This window comes from Desmodus rotundus, chromosome X (assembly GCF_022682495.2).
Source record: "Desmodus rotundus isolate HL8 chromosome X, HLdesRot8A.1, whole genome shotgun sequence".
NCBI lineage: Eukaryota > Metazoa > Chordata > Mammalia > Chiroptera > Phyllostomidae > Desmodus > Desmodus rotundus.
In genome coordinates this window covers 21,476,905-21,497,793 of record NC_071400.1, presented here as the reverse complement: position 1 = coordinate 21,497,793, position 20,889 = coordinate 21,476,905, and the positions used below count along the sequence as shown (strand labels likewise).

At 50.9% G+C, this 20,889-nt stretch overlaps 1 protein-coding gene across 3 annotated transcripts in view; it reads right to left on the bottom strand.

Moving 5' to 3' along the window:
• Positions 1–282: 282 nt before the first annotated feature.
• ELF4 (E74 like ETS transcription factor 4) overlaps positions 283–20,889 on the bottom strand; it is a 41,708-nt gene continuing 21,101 nt past the window's right edge. For all 3 annotated transcript variants that reach the window (XM_053917449.1, XM_045200942.2, XM_024566922.3), the window contains 8 exons: positions 14,738–15,015; positions 10,711–10,882; positions 10,191–10,283; positions 8,420–8,611; positions 7,476–7,559; positions 7,207–7,399; positions 6,267–6,635; positions 283–4,941 (listed from right to left, as the gene is read on the bottom strand). In XM_053917449.1, coding sequence (XP_053773424.1) covers positions 4,137–4,941; positions 6,267–6,635; positions 7,207–7,399; positions 7,476–7,559; positions 8,420–8,611; positions 10,191–10,283; positions 10,711–10,882; positions 14,738–14,809 — 1,980 coding nt within the window. In that variant the 5' untranslated portion in view covers positions 14,810–15,015 and the 3' untranslated portion in view covers positions 283–4,136. The remainder of the gene's footprint in view (positions 4,942–6,266; positions 6,636–7,206; positions 7,400–7,475; positions 7,560–8,419; positions 8,612–10,190; positions 10,284–10,710; positions 10,883–14,737; positions 15,016–20,889) is intronic.

The following is a 20,889-nucleotide window of genomic DNA, read 5'->3' as shown; positions in this document are numbered from 1 at the left end:
TCTCGTCCTGCCCCTCCCACCGGGCCTGACCTTTCTATCACTCAGTCCCACTCAGGAATGAAGAAATAGTCATGAGGCAGGAGAGGCAGCAGCAAAGGGCAGGAGTTCAGGAGTCGCTAGCAACACCTGGTGACCATAGGCACTGGCATAGGAAGCAGCTGCCTTCAGTGAGGTCAAAAAGGCTGTGGTAGCCCCCCCAAGCATCGGTCCTCCTTCTCCCTGCCCTCTTGCCTGCCATAGCATAAGGCTACAATCCCCATGATTAGGTACAGGACTCATTCATTCTTTCAACAAACATTTATTGAGCACCTACTGTGTGCCAGGCACTGTGCTAGGCGCTGGGGATACATCAGTGACTAACACACAGTCCCTGTCCTTGAGGAGCTCACAGTCTATTGGAGGGGAAACACATAAACATGTAACTAAGGACCTACCATGTGCTAAGTGCTACAGTAAGAGGTATATACAACGTGCTGTGGGAGCCCAGAAGAGGGAGTGATACATCAGCTGCTGAGGCTGAGGAGCGAGTCTTTTGACTCCATTAAGCCATCACAAAGGCAGGGATGTCGTTGCCGCGCAATCCTGGCTAAAAGAAACCTGTCTCCTGAGGTTCTCCTCTAGCCCTCTCCCATAACTATATCGGCACTGGTTAGTTTATCATATCAGCTAATTTAACACTTTGAACTAGGAAAGAAACTGGACAGGGAAGTTTCTTTAGGGGTAGAGAACGTTCAAAGCTGTAACAACTCTTGGGTGTAGGGGCTGGGCATGGTGGGGGGCTGGGGGGAGAGACACGAGGGCACTGAGCCAGGGAGTGCAGGCCCTGGGCAGTGGAGCACCCGGGGTGAGTGCCCGTGCAAAGGGAAGGTCGGCGTCACCTACCTCAAAGTTTGGTCCCCATCACTCACCAGCTCAATCAGTAACCGTTTGCTGATGCTCACTAGATGCTTCATATGTAGTGTGCCCTGCTCTGTGGGTGATACGGCCCCCCGCCCCTCAGAAAGTAACACACTAACTGAGAGAGACTAAGTCAGTCCAGGTCATTGAAGATTTAAGCAATAATTTGTGATTAAAACTGAGGAGATGTCACAGGCTATTTGTGATCATTTGCCAAAAGAGTGGCAATAGCTCCAAGTTTCAAATAAAGAACTCTGGGAAGGCAGCTTCCACCAATGGAGTCTTGAAGGATGGACAGTATTCAGTTGGTACTAGTGGGGTGGGAGGAACATTCTAGCTGAGCAGAACCAAGTAAAGCAAGAACACAGAAGTGGGAGACTTAAACAGAGGCTTGTCCAAAGGCCAGTGAGTGCATTGGTTTGGCCGGAGCAATACACTGGGGGTGGGGAAGCAATGTGAGAGATGACTGGGGAAGTCCAATGGGACCTGATGGCAAAGGACCTTGCTGGAAGGTCAAGGACTTGGGAGCTCGTCTGAAGACAGGGCTGAGGCGAAACTCAACATTCTTTTGGAACTACTGCCCTGAACCCTAAAGTGGCCCCCTCACCCCTCCTACAGGACTCCTGGACTGCCTCATGATTCAGCAAATATTTAGTGCTTGGCTGCCTGGAGATTGAGTATCATCCCTACCTAGGCAATGAGGAGCCTCTGAAGGATTTTTAGCAGACCAGAACTGGTGCCCTGGCAGAGGGAATAAGACAGGTCACAGGGGCGCTCTGGATGTGTCTGGGAGCAGGATAAGCTCTGGGTGGTTTGAGGCTCTGGGAATGTGGAAGGGACGCTAGGTTTGAGAGACATGGCAAATGGCACTGGGCTTCAGGAGATGGGTCAAGTGAAGGCAGCCATCAGATGTCGATCTTAGAAGGTCAGGAAAATGGTGGCACCGTTAATAAAAATAGACAAGTCATGACAGCTTTTTTTCTTGAAAGGTTGTGTGTGTGTGTGTAAGCTTCAAAATCAACTTTTGGGAAGGGGCCATGGTTGAGGGCATGACAGGCATCTAGGTGGAAATGTCCAGCAGCCCCCTGGACATGTGAGTCTGGAGCTGAGGAGAGAACTGAGGACTGTAGCCCTAGATTTCAGACTCATCCTCAAAGAGCTGAGCCGGGCCCAAGAGGATGGATGAGACCCTTGGGTGATACCCGCACTGAATGTGGTAGATCCGGAGCCAGCACGGCACAGAGAACAGGCAACGGAAGGTGGAGTCAAGCCCAGCTAGTGCAGGAGGTGTTGGGAAGTAGTGTCACGTGCTGTGAGACATTTGATGTTACCATGAAGATATCAGTGACCTTCAGGTGATAAGTTCTGTGGAGTTGGGCTGAGGGGGACAGGGCCACCCCTAACCCATGCAGCATTTTTATGCAAAAAAATAAAAATAAAAATCAAAGGTGACTTTCTCAAGATGCTTTACTTTCTACCATCAGGATAATTGTCTTAATAAATTGATTTATTAGAAAAAGACACTTTAATGCCAAGTGCTGGAGACATGTAATAAATACACCTGCACAACTGTATATGGTTCCCTCCCGAGGGAAAAACAAGGAGAGTAGGAGAGGATGACAATAGGCTTGGCAGTGACCGAAAGGAGAGAACAGCAACCTGGGGAGGTAGATCAAGTGGATGGTTTTTCACCAAGGACATAGCAAAGGTCCTGAGGCACTGATTCACATTAACCAAATTCACCAGATACCGTTAACTGTTTCCGAGGCTGACATGTTTTAGCTCTTAGCTTTGCTCCCCACACTTGGCAGGAGGGGAGCAAGCTTATTCAAAGAAGGGAGAGGGGAGGAGATCCAGGCCCTAGGTGGAGCAGTTGACTTTAAGAGAGAATCAGTTGGCCCTTCCTTAGAAAGAGGGAAGAGGGAAGCAAGAAGCCATGTAGAGACAGAAGTGCCATGGGAGCTAACATCTGCCGGCTCCCATCTCCTTGGTGAAGAAGGAATCAGGGTCAGGTGCGAAACTTGGAGAAGAGGGGTAACAGTCTACGTGAATGTCTGCTGTGGCCATGGAAGGGGCGAGTGGGTCAGCGAACTTATGAGGTAAGTAAAAGGCTGGCTGAGCGGCAGGCACACATGAGCAGTAACGGAGGCATATCTGATCTACATTGCTAACAACCATCCCCAGCAATTCCTGACTGCAGGAAACTATCAGGAGCAACACTGATCAAGACAGAAACCAGGATTTCAGGGTGTAGGCCAGATGCAAACACTGGTCTCACAGCCCCAGCCCTCAGTGCAAACACTCAATGAATTCAGCCCTGCCCGGGGACTTGGTGGCTAGGTCTACCCCTGGAGGGACACTCGGCCCCTGTCTAACTCTTCAAGCACAGCCTTCTGCGGTGGTCAAGGTTCCAAACATGCTGTCAAGTGACTGGTGGGCAATGAAGCCAACTCCAGAAAGAAGGCCTCAGTCTAGGCTGGAGGGCTGCTCTCCAGGGCTGAGTTCCCTCTCCCCTCTTCATGCTTTTATCCCACTTGGCTTTCTCCTGTCCCTTCGAACTGTAGTTGCTTCAACACACACACAGACACACCAGTCGAAGCTGTTCTACCCAGGACCTGCTCCAGCTCTGTGATATCTCTCCAGGTCTGGGGATCCAACCTGCACTCCAGAGTCTCAGAACAACTGAATCTTGGCTTGTACAAAGGGAACTAGAGAACACTTTTCCTTAAAACAAATCGTCATCCTGCGGCTGACCCAGAGAGACACATGTTTTTAGAAACCTCACAGTGCCCCTTTGTCCTCTGCAAAGAAATGAAGATACAGACCCATGAGTACACACAAATACATACCAAAATATTCACATATGAGATAGTAACTTCCCCGCTGAGGGAACATATAGTGAAATACACCCAGGCAAAAATGGCTCTGCCCACAAAGCCCCTGCACCCGCCTTGGCCGCCAACTTCTCAGGAGCTTATCCCTTCATCACCACATCAGCCCGTTGCCATGACAAGAGCATACCCCCTAGTGCTCTTGAAGGCCATGGTCCGATGCCAGGGATGCTCAAACTGGGCATGGTGACGTCAGGCAGGGGTGGGGCATGGGGGAGTCTGGTGTATTGACATTCCACTAAAATGTAAGGGCTGGTGAGCTACTTAAGTCAGACTCTGCTAGAGTCGGTCCATATGAAAATGATGCTCAGCTTTGCCTGGTAGGTCACACTTCCCTGACCCCTCTATCTATATGTTATGGGGCTCCATCTTAATGAGGGAAGTGGGGTTGAATGGGGAGAATGAGGCTGGAGTTGAGGATCTAGTCAGTAGGCTCCCAGATGTGGTCACACTAGGCTCAGCCATAACCAGGGACCCTGAGCCTGAGGAGAGCTCAAGTTCAGCCACTGGGGTCAGCCCAACAGTGGGGCAGCTGGGAGGAGACAAAGTGTGGTTTCCCAGAACATTTGGATTGTGGGAGCCCCTTGAAACCACATGGGTTGGAAGTGGCTGAAGGTGAGCTTGATCCCTCAGAAGCTCTCTCAGGGTCTCTTCAGGAACCAGTAGCCCCTCCATGGGGGCCCCAGTCACCACACCCTGCACATAAGAGGAGGGTCTCAGCGGCCCATCCTTGACCCCAGGGGCTGCTGTGGCACCGGAAGTCCTGATGAACGCAGCAATGACAGTCCCAGGGGACTGAGAGCTGGGCCCTGCCGCTCCAGCTCCTGTGACGGACGGTGCTGTTGGATTGGTCGAACGGTTGGCCCCAGTCAGAAGCTGGGGGAGGCCACTGAGAATCAGTGGAGTTCCTGGTGCTGCCACCTGGCTCTCTTGGAAATTGGTGTTCAGGGGAAACGAGGCCTGCAAAGTGAAGGTGTCCTTGAAGGTTGAAGCCGGCGGAACACTCTGGAGAACGAGCTGAGTTGAAGCAGTAGTACTAGCAGGAGCGCCATTGGTTAGCACTGTGGTCAGAGGGATTGTCTGCAGGGTCAAGGCAGAGGCTGACCCCACGGGGGCCACTCCTAGGTGGATGTTGCTGGGCACTGAAGACGCACTGAGAAGAAAGAGAAAACAGATTTGGTTAAGGCAGGAGATATCTCCCAACTGGCTAGAAAGGAGGGCACAGGAGGAAAGGAGCCCAGGGTGTTTGTTTCTTTGCTTTTGTTTTGGCTAACATTTATTGAGTACTTAGTATAGGTCAGAGACACTCAAAGTAATTGACATGCAGTATTTTCCTCAATCTTCAAAATAGCCCACAAGTCGAATAAGATTCATAATCTGATTGTACAGCTTGAGGAAACTGAGGCATAGAGAAGTTATGTCACTTGCCCTGGATCGCACAGCTAGTACACACCTCACATCTAGGCTTTCTGACTCCACAGCTTGCTGCTCCTCACTGCTCCAGCCTACTGCCTTCTCTCCTTAGAAGAGCATCTCCGTGACCCATGCCAGTATAGTGAGAGCTACACACACACAACCCAGACAAAACACAACCTTTTCAGGGAAAACTGGAAATATTTAGCATGGACAAGAAGTATCAAGAGCCCTGGCTGGTGTAGCTCAGTGGATTGTGCGCTGGCCTGTCAACCAAAGGGCTGCCGGTTGGATTCCCAGTCAGGGCACATGCCTGTGTTGCGAGCCAGGTCCCCAGGAGGGGGCGTGCGAGAGGCAACCAGACATTAATGTTTCTCTCCCTCTTTCTCCCTCCCTTCCCCTCTCTAAAAATAAATAAATAAAATCTTAAAAAAAAAAGAAGTATCAAGCTTTCTGGGAAGGCCTGGAGGGTCTGAGGAAAGCAGAGTGGGTGTCCCTGTAACATTCTGTTGCCTCTTTTTTCTTTCTTTCTTTTTAAATCCTCACCTGAAGATATGTTTTTCTCTTGATTTTAGAGAGAGGAATGGAGAGAGAGAGAGAGAAAGAAACATTGATGTAAGAAAAAAACATATATTGGTTGCCTCTCATATGTGCCCCGACTGGGGATCGAACCTACAACCTTTTGGTGTACGGGGACAACACTCCAACCTACCGAGCACCTGGTCCATGGCTGTTGCCTCTTTTTTAGAGTTGGGGAGGCTTAGAGGAGGAGGCCCAGATGTGGAGGGCCTTGGTGGCTCCTTGGGGAGCCTCTCAGGTAAAAGGAACAGCACCAGCTAGCAATGGAAGTCCCCCCATGTCAAGTGCTGGTGATGCCATTAATTTGGTGTGTGACCCCGGGCAAGTTGCTTCTCCCCTCTTGACCAACAAGTGTGCTACTGGCTTTACACAGATTCGTGAGGGTCTCATGAGACTGGACACACAGCAGAGCTTTGCAAGAAGCTGAAAACTGCCCCCCAACTTGAAGTACTATGGGAAGACTCATAATGACCTAGGCGCTCTTACCTTGCAGCTTTGGTGAGTTTGGCCTGGCCCTCTGGTGGAGAGACAAGCACAGTGGAGGTAGTGGGGATCTCCTCATCTAGAGACAGTCCCAATTCCAGACTTGCTGATGACTGTAGACCGACCTGCTGAACCTTCGGCTTTTCCCAGGGAGGGCTGCCCTTGCTCTGGGGAGCAGCTCTGGATGAGACCCTGGAGCTGGCTCGCCGGGCAGTGCCGGTGGAGGAGGCGGAGGCCTTAGGGGTTGCCTCTGCAACTTCACTTTTCTCATCCTCATCTTCGATCACCACTAGATCCTTGGGCATCTCTTTAAACTGGTACACCAGCCTCTGCCCTTCCACTTTGGCAAGGATGCCCCTTTGGTAGTAATATCTGGGGGGAAAGGAGTGAGGAGTTAGTCAGGGACACACCGCCCTCTGGAGCAGGGCAAGTGTGAGGTGGAGGCTGGCCAGGCACCTGATGGGCACTGGTTAAGGCCAACTCTTAGACTTGGAAGGCTTTTATGAAACATGAGACCTCCCCCAAAGGATTCAAAGGGTCCATGAGAAGGGGTTTAAAATGTCAATGCCCACCTTGCTTTGGGGTGGAGGGTAAGTAAAGGATGAGAGAAGATGTATGGAGGGTGGGAGCTTCAGCAGTCCTGCAGCCTGAGACACCATCTGTGGGTCACTCTGGCCCATCTCCCTAGGTCTCTGGCTTGAAGAACGTGAACAAAGACCTTCCTGGGGATGGGAGGCCCTAAAATGCTCTTCTTGTGTCAAAAGAGAAAAACCTAGGACAGAACTGCAAGAGGGAGGGAACTGTTCCTTCCAGAGAGGGCCTGGGGAGTGGGCTTAGGGCCAAGCAAATGGGAACATTAGGGGGCCTATAGCGGGAGGGCCTCCTTGCACATAACAAAGAGCTTGGTGACTTGCCCAGGGCAGGGACCTCCAGAAGCTCCTACCTTAGTGCTCTCCCCATAGTCTCATAGTTCATGTCAGGCTTGTTTTTCTGCTTCCCCCACAGCTTGGACACAGCTTTGGAGTCCACCAGCTTGAAGATGCCTTTCTCTCGCTGGGTCCACTTGATGTACTTGGGGCAGGTGTTCCTGTCTTGCAGAAGTGCCAGGAGGAACTCCCACAGATAGATGGTGTTGCCTGAAGAGGGGCAGGTGGTGAGGGGCAGTGCAGGTACCTCGGCTCCCTTCCCACCTCACCTGACTCCCAGCCGTACCTTTGCCATCCTTAGATTTCTTCCGTATGGGGACACTGGGGTCAGTGACAGGTGAGGTACTGCGGTTGCCCTTTGTCTTCCGGACTGTGAGGAAAAGGCAAGAGGAGGATGAGGCTGAGACCGTGGCAGGCGCTGCAAGCCAGGCTCCCAAGAGGGAGGGCCAAAAGCTTATCGAGTTGGGTACAACAAAGCAGACAAGCAAGAGCCCAGGATCATTCTCCTTGGCCACAGCCCTCAGGTACATGCATCTGCCCAATGGTCTGCCCTCATTTGCAGGCCCCAAAGATACACACAAACACCACTACTATGTGGGGCAATGTGGTGCTTGCACATGAGTCACCCGTAGATCAGAATCTGCCTAACCTAATTTTCAAAATGAAAAGGCAGCCTGAAGGTGTGACTGTTGTGCAGGTAAGTGTGACACTGGGCTTTTGCCTGCCATGCTGACAAAGCATATCAACTAGACATCACCCGAGTAAATTAGTAACAGTGGGGCTTGGGAAAGCCCAAAGTCCTCTCCCATATATGGCCTCGGCTCCATGAGTTTGCAGAAGGAAGATAAGCGCACAAAGCACACAGCAGAGGCCCCCGGGGGGCCGGGGACTGGCCAGGGGGCCAAGCCTGGTGTCTGAATACCCAGCCTAGGATTCACCCATTGGGATCATCGGCAGTTCTGGAAGAGTTTCCATCTATGCTGAGCAGACAGCAGTGACCTGGGAAATGCCGGGCTTTGGGCAGGCCAACTGATGAGGCCAGGTTTTACCAAAGGGAGACCTTTTCCTCCATCTTTGCCATACCAGAGAGCCGTCCTCTTAATGTGTCTGTGAGTCTCCACCCACTCACCTCTATGGCCTCCCTGACTGCCCCTCTCCTACCACCCACCCCCTTGAAGACACACACACACACACACACACACACACACACACACACTTTCTGTCTCTTACTTCTCTTCTTTGATTTTCCAGTCTTCTTGGCACTTTCCTCTCTGGGGACCTTCTCCTCCAGAGAATGCCCCTCCTGGTCACCAGTGTCATCAGCCCTGTTCAGGGCATTGGGCTCAGAGACAGGAAACAGGTAGTTGGGCAGATTGGTAGCTGGAGCAGGGTCTGACTCTGGAAGAATCTCGGAGGTGCTGACTGCAAAAGAAAGGCCTGAGGTGGCTGGGGCCCAGTGCAGCGTAGGAGCGTGGCTTCCCAGTGCTCCAGAGAATGGTAGGCTCCCAGGGAGGGCAGAAGTGCTGTTCCCCCGCAGCCCCAAACACAGCATACACCTGAAAATGCCTCATGTGTCTTGCACCACGAGAAGAGGAAGCATCTGCAGAGCTGTGGGCGTGAGCTGGCCCCAATCGCTGCTGCCGCATTTCCAGCCCACTGCTGGTAACAGGGAAGTTCCAGGTGACACCCACGGTAAAGGGCCACCTTGATTTAGTCATTCACTCATTTTCACAACTGGAAGGGGCCTTATAAAATTTTTAGCCCAATTCCTCTGCTATCCTGATGAGGAAGGACCCAGAGATGGCAGGTAATGTGCCCATGGTCACACAGCAGGTTGGTGCTTGGCACATGGAGACACCAGTAAATATCTGTCGAATCCTGAATAAATATTAGTGATGGAGCTGGGATTAGAAACGCTAGGACTCTTAACGTGCAGCCTCAGGACTTTCATTCCTGCACTGTATCCCAGCACCCCCTTGGGAGGGACAGTTAGGGCCAAGAATTCTCCTGTGGAGCCAGGACAAATGTCTGAGGGGGTTCTAGATGAGAAGCCGGCCTTGAGAGCCTTCTGGGAAGGGAGGGCCAACCTCCAAGAACAAGAAAGAGATGAGGAAGTGCCAAGTCTGGTATATTTTAAAATAAGTCACACTCTGCATAGTCCTGCTGGGAGACCAGGAGGACTTTCTAGGCCCTGGGAGAGGGGCCTAAAAAGTCACCCTGGCTAATTTTATTCAACCTTAAAAAGGAAGTAGATTCTGACACATGCTACAACATGGACGGACCTTGAGGACATTATGCTCAGTGAAATAAAGCGGTCTGCAAAAGACAAATACTGTATTATTCCACTTATATGCAGTAGTCAAATTCATAGACACCAAATAGAATGGGGTGGCCAGGAGCTGAAGGGAGGGGAAAACAGGAACTTGTTTAATGGGTAGAAAGTTTCAGTTTTGCAAGATAAAAAGCGTTCTGGAGATGGATGATGGTGGCGGCTGCACAACAATACAAACGAACTTAAAATACCACTGAGCTGTACACTGAAAATGGTTACGGTGGTCAATTTTATGTGTATTTTACCACAGTTTAAAAATTGAGGCCCTAGCCAGGGAGCTCAGCTGGTTAGAGCGTTGTCCCCATACTCCAAGGTTGCGAGTTTGATGCCAATTAGGGCACATACAACAATCAAGCAATGAATGCATCAATAAGTGGGACAACACGTTGATGTATCTCTCTCTCTTCTTCTCCCCTCCTCCCCCTCTTTAAAATCAATTTTTTTTTAATTTGGAATAAAAGGTCACCCTGGCCACCTTTTCCTTGTCTGTGGTGCCCTCTAGCCCTTTCCCATTCCCGTCACAGCTCAAAAGCATGTTTACGTGTACGTCAGTGAGTGCGGGTAGAGATGCCTGCATGCACAAGTGCCTGAGAATGCAATACATGGATGTGATCTTTTTAAATGGTATTTTGTGGTGCCTCGAGTTAAGGCACTGGGGTTCACACTTACAGATCTGCTTCTCATCCAGGATGTTGTTGGGAGACTCAACATTGAGCAAGACTTCAGTGGTTGACATGGTTTGTGAGGTTGCTTCATTTTCATCTGGTTCCAGTTCCATGGCAGAGGGGAGGAGGAAAGTTCTCTTAGGGTAGGCACAGGCTAGGGGGTACAGCCATAGCCAGGGCCAGCCCAGAGAATAAGTGCTAAGGAGTCAAAGGACAGCCGGGAAGGGACCAGTGGACCTCCCACCTTCTCCACACACCCACCCGAGTTATCTTCACTCCTCATTGCCCCCCCCATCTCAAAAGATCAGGAATCCATTTAGATGGCTTCCCACACTACCCATTTGGATGGGTGGTATGAAGCAGTACTACCTCTTGTTTGTCCCACCTGCCGCATCTAAGTTCTAACTGTTGGGGACCTTGCCTTTGCTGCATGTGTCACTATAAGCCATTGTGTGTGGGCTACTGTCCCTGGAAGATGGACCCCTTTCTCCTCCACACCTTCCCTTCCCAGGAAGGGCACAGACCTGCCAGCATGAAACTACCCTCCAGGACCTGATCCTCTGTCATGCACAAGGTCCTGTCCGTTACAACGCCATTGTGAACGTCGTCCAGCTCCAGGCCTGAATACAGATGCAGTAATTCCGGGTAGGGTACCTGCTCCACGATCACAGCTGGGAATACAGAGGGGTCTTCCAGCTGTGGAGAGAGGGATCTGATTCAAGACCCACCTGCCTCTTCCAGAAAGCCTTCCCTACCAGAACCTGGCCCTTCTTGCAATTCCTCATTGTTAGAACCCTCAGAAGCTGTCCTTTGTATAAGCTGACATTGCTCTGGGTCCAACCTCATTATTTGATTCTTTGAGTGAATGTTTAATTTATAGAGATGGGTTATCTCTGTACCACCTGCATTCAACCAAGGGAAGACAGTTTTAATTGGTGGTACTTACAGGTTAATCCATGGCCGGGGTCGGCGCTCAGTCTATGGGAAGGGCTAGGGTCATCCTGAGGCCAATGGGAAAGGACTAGTCAAAAATAAAGGTGAACGGCTCCATCTGGAGTCAGGTGAGGGACTCAGGCTCCAGTAAGGGTTGGGTACCCAGGGTTAGGGGCTCGGACTATAGACAACGTAGGGCTCAGCCTTTGGCAATGAAGATGAAAGAACAGAGGCATCATAAAGGTAGAAACGTAAGCACCCAGTCACTTGCCTGGGTGCGGAAGAGTGTTCCGATTTCCAGGCTGACTCAATGGGTACATGGGGACACTGTTCATGTTAAGGGGGAACCCAAGAGGAGGAGGAGAAACACGTGTTTGGAGAAAGATAAGAGGACAGTGTCTGGATATGGAGAGTTTGAGGTACCCTAAAGATATTAAAGGTGGATATGCCTCTCAGGGAGTCAAAAATAATGTGTCCAAGAGCTCAATGATGTGGTCACTAAATCCCTTGGAGTGGAAAAAATGATCAGGATGAGAAAATGACCCCTGGAGGACATGGTTGCTCTAAAACCAAGCGAAGCTAAATAAAAAAGGAGTGTGATCACAACTGGTTGTTTTTTTAAAAAAAATTATGTATAGCCCTGACCGCTGTCCCTCAGTTAGTTGGGTGTCGTCCCATAAACCAAAAGGTCACCAGTTTGATTCCTGGTCAGGGCAATTGCCTAGGTTGCAGGTTCGGTCCCCTGTCAGGGCACATTCTCACATCAATGTTTCTCTCCCTCTGTTTCTACCTCCCTTCCACTCTCTCTAAAAATAAATAAATAAAATTTAAAAATAAATATTGTGTATAGAAGGAAATATACCAGAATGTTCATAATGATTTTACTTGAGTTACTGAACTTTGGGTGACTTTTCCTCTCTCTTTCTAGTTTTCTGTGTTTTTCAAATTTTCTTTCATGGGACTGTTAGATCTTCATGGAAAAAGAATGGGAATACTCAGTTCTGCCTAATGTTCCTGAAGGATCCAGAAGAATAAACATTAATAAAATGCCTTTGGGTTTGGCCACTGGGCAGTCACCCTGGCTAGACCAGCTTCAGGGGAGTGCTGGAGTCCCAAGGCACGTTACGTTAAAATGGATTGCAGACAGGACAGACTGAGGCAGGCTGTTGGGTGTAGTGATTAAGGCCATAAAGTTAAGAGCTGTCTGTCCAATATGATAGCCACTAGCGACAGGTGACTATTTAAATATAAATGCATTTTTTTTCAAGACTAAAAATCAGTTCTTCAGTTGTGCTAGCCATAGTTCAAGTGCTCCATAGCCACACGAGACTAGTAGCCCCATACTGGGTAAGGCAAATATAGAACACTTCCAGCATCTCAGAATGCTCTGCTGGATTATGCTGACATAGAACCAGAGTGCCTGGGTTTGCAACCAAGCTCTAGTGCTTGCTGGCAGTGTGACCCTGGGCAAGTTACCTAACCTTTTTATACATCGTTGTCTTCATTTATAAAATTGGGGTGATCATATTATTGATCCCATAGGGTTGTTTGATTGGATCAATATGTATAAAGCTATTAGAACAGGGCCTGGCACAGACTAGGTTCTCATTGTTTTAGGTTTCAGGGCCTTCTAGGAGACTGGTAACATTTTATTTCTTAAGCTGGGTGGTGAGCTCATGGGTGTTCTTTCTTCTTCTTCTTTTTTTAATCCTCACCCAAGGACATTTTTTTCATTGCTTTTAGAGAGAGCGGAAGGGAGAGAGAGAAAAAAACATCAGTGCGAGACAGAAGCATTGATTGCTTGCCTCTCATATGCAGTGGGACTGGGGATCAAACCCACAACTGGCCAGGACCATGGGTGTTCATTTTATAGTTATTCTTTAAATGTATATCTATATACATACATGTGTGATCTATGCACTCTTTTGTATTCATGATACAATTTTTTTTGCAATAAAAATTGTTTCCTAAAAAGAGTGAGAGAAAGGAGGTGAGAAAGTAAACACAGAGGGTAGAGCCTAGGCTGGAGAGAAGAAAGGCACTAAGAAGGTGGTAGTTTGAAGGAGGTGGGCGGAAGAGAGGGAAGGTTTTCTTTTATGGTTGTCTGGGAGGTCTGAAAGATACAAGAGAAAGAGAAGAGGTGATTCATGGTTTGAGGTCTTCAAGGAGGGAGAAGAAAAGAGATTAGGTACAGGGGCAGGAGTTACCCTTGGAAGGAACAGGGATACTTCTTTCTCCCAGGCCAGTGAGAAGAAAATAAGAACGGTGATGTTATCAATAAAGGGGGGGGGGACTGATGGCGTCCTTGCCTTTGAGCTTCTCTGTGGATTGGAGAGGCGTTCTGCTGAGGGTGAAGGGGCACGTGTGGGTTTGGAAGGTGTGGGTTTGGGAGCTTCTATGAACAGCCTCTATGAAGAACAGAAACAATTGCTGAGCAGGCTAGAAACAAGTAAAAAATGACTAGTAGCATTTAGAACCCAGGTAAGTTTAGATTTTTCTTGCTTTATCCTCCCATAATGCTTTCCATAAGGTTAGACACCCCAGAGGTGTTCAATAAAACTGAGTAACTTTAAGAAAGACCCAGTTGCACAGAAAGCACCTGTGCTCAAAGCCCACTAGGGGGCAGCCTTTCGTAGTCCGCTAGGGATTGGACAAAGTTTTCCATCTTCACAAGGATTTAGGATAGAGAGCGTCAAAATTAGACTGAGGTACCCTTACAGATAATCTAGCTGAATCTCCTCTTGGTGAAGATGGGGAGATGGAAGCCAGATGAGGTAGGGAACAGAACTTGCCTAGGTGACACTGTGGCCAAACTGGGATCAGACCCCAGGACTGCTGACTCTTAATCTTCCATTCCTTCTACTGTACCTGGCTGCCTCTCCCTCATTTTGTGGAAAGAGGGTAGTGGAGGGCGGCGATGCCTGTGCCAGGACACTATCCTAAGATAGTGCGTGAAAAATGTTCTCTCTTAGCCCCAGTGCAGGGCAAGGTATGGAGTGGTGGGGACCCGAGTGCCAGAAGTCTGCCCTATTTTCCAACTTCCTCCCCCTAGAACACTACATTTCCAGTTTACCCTGAATTTCAGATCAAGGTGGTTTTGGAGGGGTTCATCAACCAGGCTAGGGACATGAGTCTGAAGATGCCAGGGGTTGGACTCTGCCCTGTGATTCCAACTGGCAGTGCTCACTGTTGCTACACGGTTGTCCCAGCAACTTTCTCACTGTGACACTAGAGGGTGAAGGGAAGTGGCTGAAAATGCATAGGAAGGTCAGTGCACAACTGTGTATTCAGCCCACGTTGCTGCCTGGCCAACAGCTCAGCTGGTCTATTTAGCAGCTGCTTGGCTGACTTAGTGACTGCACGTGCCCTGTAATTGCACGTGGGCAACTGGCTCACTAAATGCCCGCCCGATGATTACTGACTGGCTGCATGAGTGACTAGTTGGCACACAGTCTGGCTGGCAAGCAAGCCCAGTGCCCTGAACCTAGTAGGTGCTTGATCAATATTTGCTGACTGGCTAGCCGGCCAGCCGGCCGACTTACTGGCTGTCTGCCTGCCTGTCTGTGTCTATCTGATCATCTGTGCTGGCTGGCTGGGCTCCGTTCTGCGGGGCTGTACCTGGTGTATATCATCCATTCCGTTGCTTGCAAACTCAAAGACCAGGTCACTGGGCTGGAGGGTAATAGCCATGCTGTCTTCTCAGAGCTGACAGCAGAATTCACACGGCCCTCTGGAGCTGTGGGGTCTTCTTGATGAAGAGACGCTGCTCAGGGACCTTGGAGATAGAGCCTACACCCCAAGCCACAGGAGAATAGGGGGTGTAGAGAGCTGGAGTAGGTGGTGGTCTAAGCCAGGTTCAAGGCTGCATGCTGCGCTGGGCCAACCGCAGGAATGACCTAGAGAGAAGGGAGAGGTGGGGGCAGTGAGTAACTTACCTTCCTTGAGCTGTGTTCCCAGGACAGCTGGCGAACCAAAGGGACCGTGCCACAACAGGGCAGACTGCCAGAAGAGGGATGGCTAAAAGGGGAGAGCAGTGAGAGAAGAACAGGGAAGGAGAAAAAGGAGCCAGGTAAAGAAAGGGGGAAAGGATGTTAACTGAGTCATCTCCAGTGGGAAGGGGCCAACCTCAGTGCCAGTCTACGTCTCCAGCATTTGCGCTGAGCTGGCCCGGAAGATATGTGACCTCCCACCCTCCCCTCCCCCGCTCCTCTGGAGAAGGTGACAGATAGAGGGACTTTGGTCTCTCTCCACCCAGAACATTAGTCTTCCGGGTGTGGCCACACGGAAAATCAGGGCCTCATGGATGGGGCAATAGCATGAAAAAGCCCTAAAATTCCCTTGGCTTGGGGAAGAATCTTGTGTGAGGGGTGTGGGTGGGGACGCATCGGTGTAAAGGGTGCTCTTTTAGACTCCGCTTGGCTCCGTTTACCTTGGGAGTGGGAGCCACTTAGCTCTGAAGGGCAGAGCTACAGAGGAAGAAATGTCTTGCCGTGAGGCTTGCGTTGTTAGCCTGACCCTGCTTGTGGGGATGGGACTCTCAGACACGGCCACGCCTTCAAAGAGCCTGGAGACAGGGCCAGGTGGGTCACAAGCTCTGCACACTCATCACCACCCTACCACCACTGCTGCTGGCTGGAGAGGATGGCCTCCGTGCCGGTTGTGGGTTTGTGTTGTTGGTTCAGCTTTGCTTTCAGTTTCAAGACTGAACTGTCACCCTGGGAACTCATGAGGAGAGCCCCAACTGGGGGAGGGGCCCAAGGAACCTTGCCCATCCTCCAGGGCCGGCTTGGGGGCCCTCCTTTTCCAGGAAATCTGTCTGCGCTAGCCCACATGTCTCTCTTCTCCCCGAATGCCTCTCATGCTCACAGTCTGTACCTCAGGCATTCACGTGGCGCCCGGGCCTCCAATTGTTTCCTGTGCTTGCTATGCTTGTACGTGATGTCTGCGGTCCCACCCATGCCTGCCTCCCAAAACCCTAACTCCTGTTCCCACGTCCCTACTGCCAATCTACTCTGCTCCTCCAGTCCTGAACAGTTGGGCTTCTCCACTTCCAGGTGCCACGTCTTTGGCCCTTTGTGTTCTGTTTTTAGTTATATGTATTGTGTGTGTGTGTGTGCTGCGTCCACAGACAGCCTGCTTCAGCCATCAGCATCTGAAGAACTGGGGCCAAGCACCATAGGGGGAGCAACACAATTGACCCCTACCTCCTTGACACTCCTTTGGCAGTGCCAAGGGTGGCAAAACCTTCTCCTGGCCGGAAAGAAATGAGGAACTTCAGAGAGGGGCAAAGGGGAGGAAAGGGAGGGGGACCATGGGTGACCTCTCTGATGACCGCTCTCCCCCACAGGAGACACCCAGGCCTCTCCCACTTCCTTTCCGTTAGCCCACAGGGCTGGCTCCACCCTCTCCCCTCCCCCATTCTCATCCCCACACTTTTCCACCCACCCCCCAAAAAACTTTGAGAAGTCACTCAACTCATCCTCTCTCAGGTCTGAGTTTCCCTTTGGGTGAATGGGAGACTGATACCTGCTGAGACAGAGAGGAAGCAGTGGCAAAACCATGGTCCTCGCCTGAGCTCCACCACACTGCACCCCCAACTTACCCTGCAAGTGACCTGGTCTCCTGTGGCCTGAGAATCCTCCTAAGGCAATTTATGCTTGGAAAGTCTGTCTCCCCCAGCCAAAGTGCCCAGGGCCCACATTCCACAGCTCCAGCCCTCCCACAGGCCCACAGGCAGGCTGTCTGCCCCCAGGAAGCATTCTCGAACTAATCAAACAAAAGGCTATCACTTTCACCTAAATCCCACTTTGTCTAAACATGAAACTTGTCTGCTACCTCCCCCACCCAAGGCCCTCGGGCCTTCCTGCCATGTACCTTCCCTTCAGGTTTGCTCATCTCTTTGGCTTCTCTTCACAGATCAGTATTTCATGATTATGAGTTCACTGCCCATGACCTCAGCCTGCGGAACTTCTCTGTACCTTCCTTACCTTCTCCATTAGGCAGTAGCTTCCTTGAGGACAGGGACGGCTGTGTTGGTCATTGATGAAACTTTAGCACTTTGCACTAGGCTTGGCATGTAGCAGACACTCAGTTTGTGGTTGCGGAATGAACATATGAATGAATGAATGAATGAATGGTACTAGTCATTCAGTACAAGTGAGGTGTTTCCAAGGCTCTAAGTATATTCATATGTACAGTGGGTGTGGGGTAGGTGTTGTGTACTCTGGCTTATACGAGATGAGAGGAATGTGTGCACTCTAAGTGTGTAACATCTGTATATTTGTGCACTGTCACTTACAATGGGAATTTGCTGTGTGTGTACAAACACATCATAGATATATATGTGTGCAGGGCATGTCAATGTGCCCCGAGGGTGGGGATGTGTGTGAGAGCCTCTGTGGGTCACAGAGCTGCCCTGGTCTGGCCATCAGGGCAGCAAGCTCAATCATAAGTTTCCCCCCAACTCCTGCCAGCTCAAAGAAGCTGCGGTGGAGATGGGGGTGGGGCTGCCACTGTCACTGCCCCCCTCACAAATTCAAAGACCTATGCTTCCCAGGGAGAGAATGCCTGCAGAATATGCATGTGGCCCGTAGGTCTCTGGGGTGAACCCCTCAAGGTCCACTCTGCTAGGGAGGCGGTGGGAGAGGGGAGGGAGCACGCACTGTATTGAATGGAACAGTTGGCTATCAACACAAGGAGGAGAGGTTTGAAATAAAAGAAAGAGACTAATCTAATTGCATTCTTAAGTGTCTACATGTCTAAGTCTTTAAATTAAGGACTTGGTTGGTGCCGGTCTCGCTGGCCCAGGACTGAGTATTGGGAGGCTGTACCCAGCAGCCCCAGCTGATCCTGGTGTCTGGTTTTGCCCGAGTTTGAGCCTGAAGCTAAGGTGAAGGGGTGCAGGGGGGCAAGTAGATGTCCCATTCGTCCTATTCTGTTGGCTGAGGCTAAGATAACTCTCCCCGAACCATACCATGGAAACTTCCAGTCCAGAAAGTTGCATCCCTCCCCCGTCAGAGGTTTGAGGATTTGAAAGTGAGAGGTGGAGAAGAGGCTCATTTGCATGCTAACCCACTCTCCCCAGCAGAGGAGCGAACAACCTCCCCAAGTCCCTCAAAATAACCTCCCTCTCCCAGGAACCTGAAACCAAAGAAGCCACCACCACAGATGGCCCGTCCTGCTGGAGGCCAGAGAGGCCCACACCAGGGGCTACCCTCTGCAGGGTCCTCAGAGATGCACTGGGATGCAGATTCAATGGCCTAGAGCCCTGGACACTGGCTTGTCAGCGAGTAGAGGTCTAGGGGGTATGCACAGACACTTGGCTCAAGGAACTGAGGTGCCTAGGAACCCTTAGTGACTGGTGGTGAGTTCCCGCCTCCTTCCCTGGCCCCATCACTGCACCAGTCAAAGTCCGCCCCCTTCACTCCCTTGGAGGCCGCTGAAGGATCCCTGGCTCCCAGGGCCTGTCCTACTTGGGCTGAAAGCGAAGCCTCTGTGAGGGCATATGGCCCGTGGACACTGCATGCGCGCGTGCATGTGCCACAGGAAGGAGCAAGCAAGTGAGGGCGCCTAAGTCTCAGGCCTGCAAATGCACACCTCCGGCTCTCTGTGGTTCTGACTGCATTTCAAAACCAAAATAGCAAAATAGAAGTGGTTTGGGCTGCTCCTGCGTCACCACAGCTGGGTGGTGGTGCAGACGTAAAGACCCTATCTGGGGCTGTCACTGGAACACGTCAAGCAGTGTTCAGCACCCACCCATCTGGGCCTCCTCTACAGGAAACAGCCCCTATGTGAAAGCCACGTCCACAGCTCTGTGGTGTGAGTTTAAATCTACACCCGTTCAGCCGAGCCAATGGCTCTCACCGAACTGCTAGTAACACCCGTGGCGTTTTTACACATGCCAGGAAACATGGGGGCCAGATGGTCAGCTGGGCCACAAAGCAGAGTTATCCAGTTCCTTGGCCCCTCTGAGCCAGCTCTTACTCCTAAAATACCCAGTCCCCCATGAAACCTTTCTGGAATTCTCTGGAAAGGAAGTGACAATTTCCTTCATGCCATTTCCCACTCCCTCAACACTCCTCCCCCATAACCACAAACAAAATGGAAACTACCCCAGGAACAGCTGTACCCTCCAGTGAAAAACAGCCCCTCCTCCAGCTAATAGTCATCCAGCAACGAATCTGCATGCTGCACCACATGACCATTAGCATGTATTTAAGAGACTGAGGGCCAGAGTCGGGGATCCAATCTCCAGCCATGAATGGAGCAGTGGTAACCCATCCGTAGGACTTCTGCACAACCTTGAACTCTCCTCCTTGAGCAAACGCCCAGCAAAGGGGTCTCACTCACAGCTATTCTGTCAGCTCCTTCTCCTCTATTTCTTTCTTTCCACCACCCCCTCCATTTGACATGGAATCGGGAAAAGGGAGGGAAAAAACCCAAATGTTTTGCGAGCTCTGTTGGTTGGGGTTTCTCTGTGCTTATTTATAAGAAACCAAGTTTCCTTCCTTGATCCTCAGCCATTGCCTGATTCCATGTACAGCTCGTCACAACTCTGGTGGTGAGGAAGGCCCGCAGCTCTTTTCCAGCTGCTCCCAGCCCTTTCTCAGCTCCAGTTCTGTCCCTACCTTCCCAGGCCCTAAGCTGTCCCAGTGGAGATAGCAGGCCACAGACAGATGTCCTCTCATCTTTCTCCAGGAGACTCACCAGCCCACCCACAGTGTGTGATATAGTCTGCCCAGGTTGAGCAAAGAGAGGGAAGCCCTTTCCTGGCTGCATTCCAACAAAATGTGTCACCCTGGAGAAGCCAGCCATCTCCTGGGCTGTGGTATCCGTCATCCTTAAAGTGGGTGAGGACTAAGGGTAACCCAGGCTTAGCAGATGCTCATTAGGAAGTCTCAGGTGAATGAGGATGAGGGTGGGAAAGCACTTTGAAAATTAAAAAGCACTCATCCAAATGATAAGTTTCAGGTGACATCCAGAGAGCAAGGGGGTTTGGGGAGCCATGAAGCCCCCTAGAAGTGCCCGCATTGGCTGCAGAACATAGACAAGATGGGGCTGGAAATTTCTACTTATTGGCTTGGAAGGGGCTGGCTCGTCGCCTGGGTCGGGGGCCTCACAGGGAGGGGCAGGCTGCTGTGGTTGGAGGAATGCTCCCTGTCCCCTGTCTTTACCACCTTCACCCCACCCCAGCCCTTTGAGTTGTGGTTATGTGGCAAGAAGAGTACTACAGAAGCCCGACAGGAGAGGAGGGGTGGTGGGGAGTGACTGACAAAGGAACCTATTTCCACAGCTGCCCTCTAGGGCCCTTGCCTGAGCAAACCCAAAGAGCACCCCCTGGAGGTGCCTGTGGCCACATCCTCCTCTCTAGTGCTCCAGAGATAGAGAGGGGGCAGAGACGCACTAGACTTTTCTGTGAAGTGAAGGACGAACTAATGACGGAGAGAAAACACTGCAGGAAAGGAGGCAAAGCCAGGTCTGGGGCAGCTACTGAACCCCAGGATGGTAGTCTGCTAGCTAGATCCTAGGGGAGACCCCACAATTCCCAGCAGAAAGTAAAGGCTTAGGGATTCTGACAAAAAGATCCAGCTTTGCCTTGCAGTTTAGGCAGGTCCCCTTCCTCCGCTGTGAAACGGGCACATCTGCCGTAGCTCAAGGGGTGGTCATGAAAGGCCAGTGAGTTAATGTAGGTAAAAACGCTGTTATGTCCCAAACACGTTTTCCCATTTCCCGGTGTGATTTGTGTCTTTTTGACAATGGCCACTCATTAA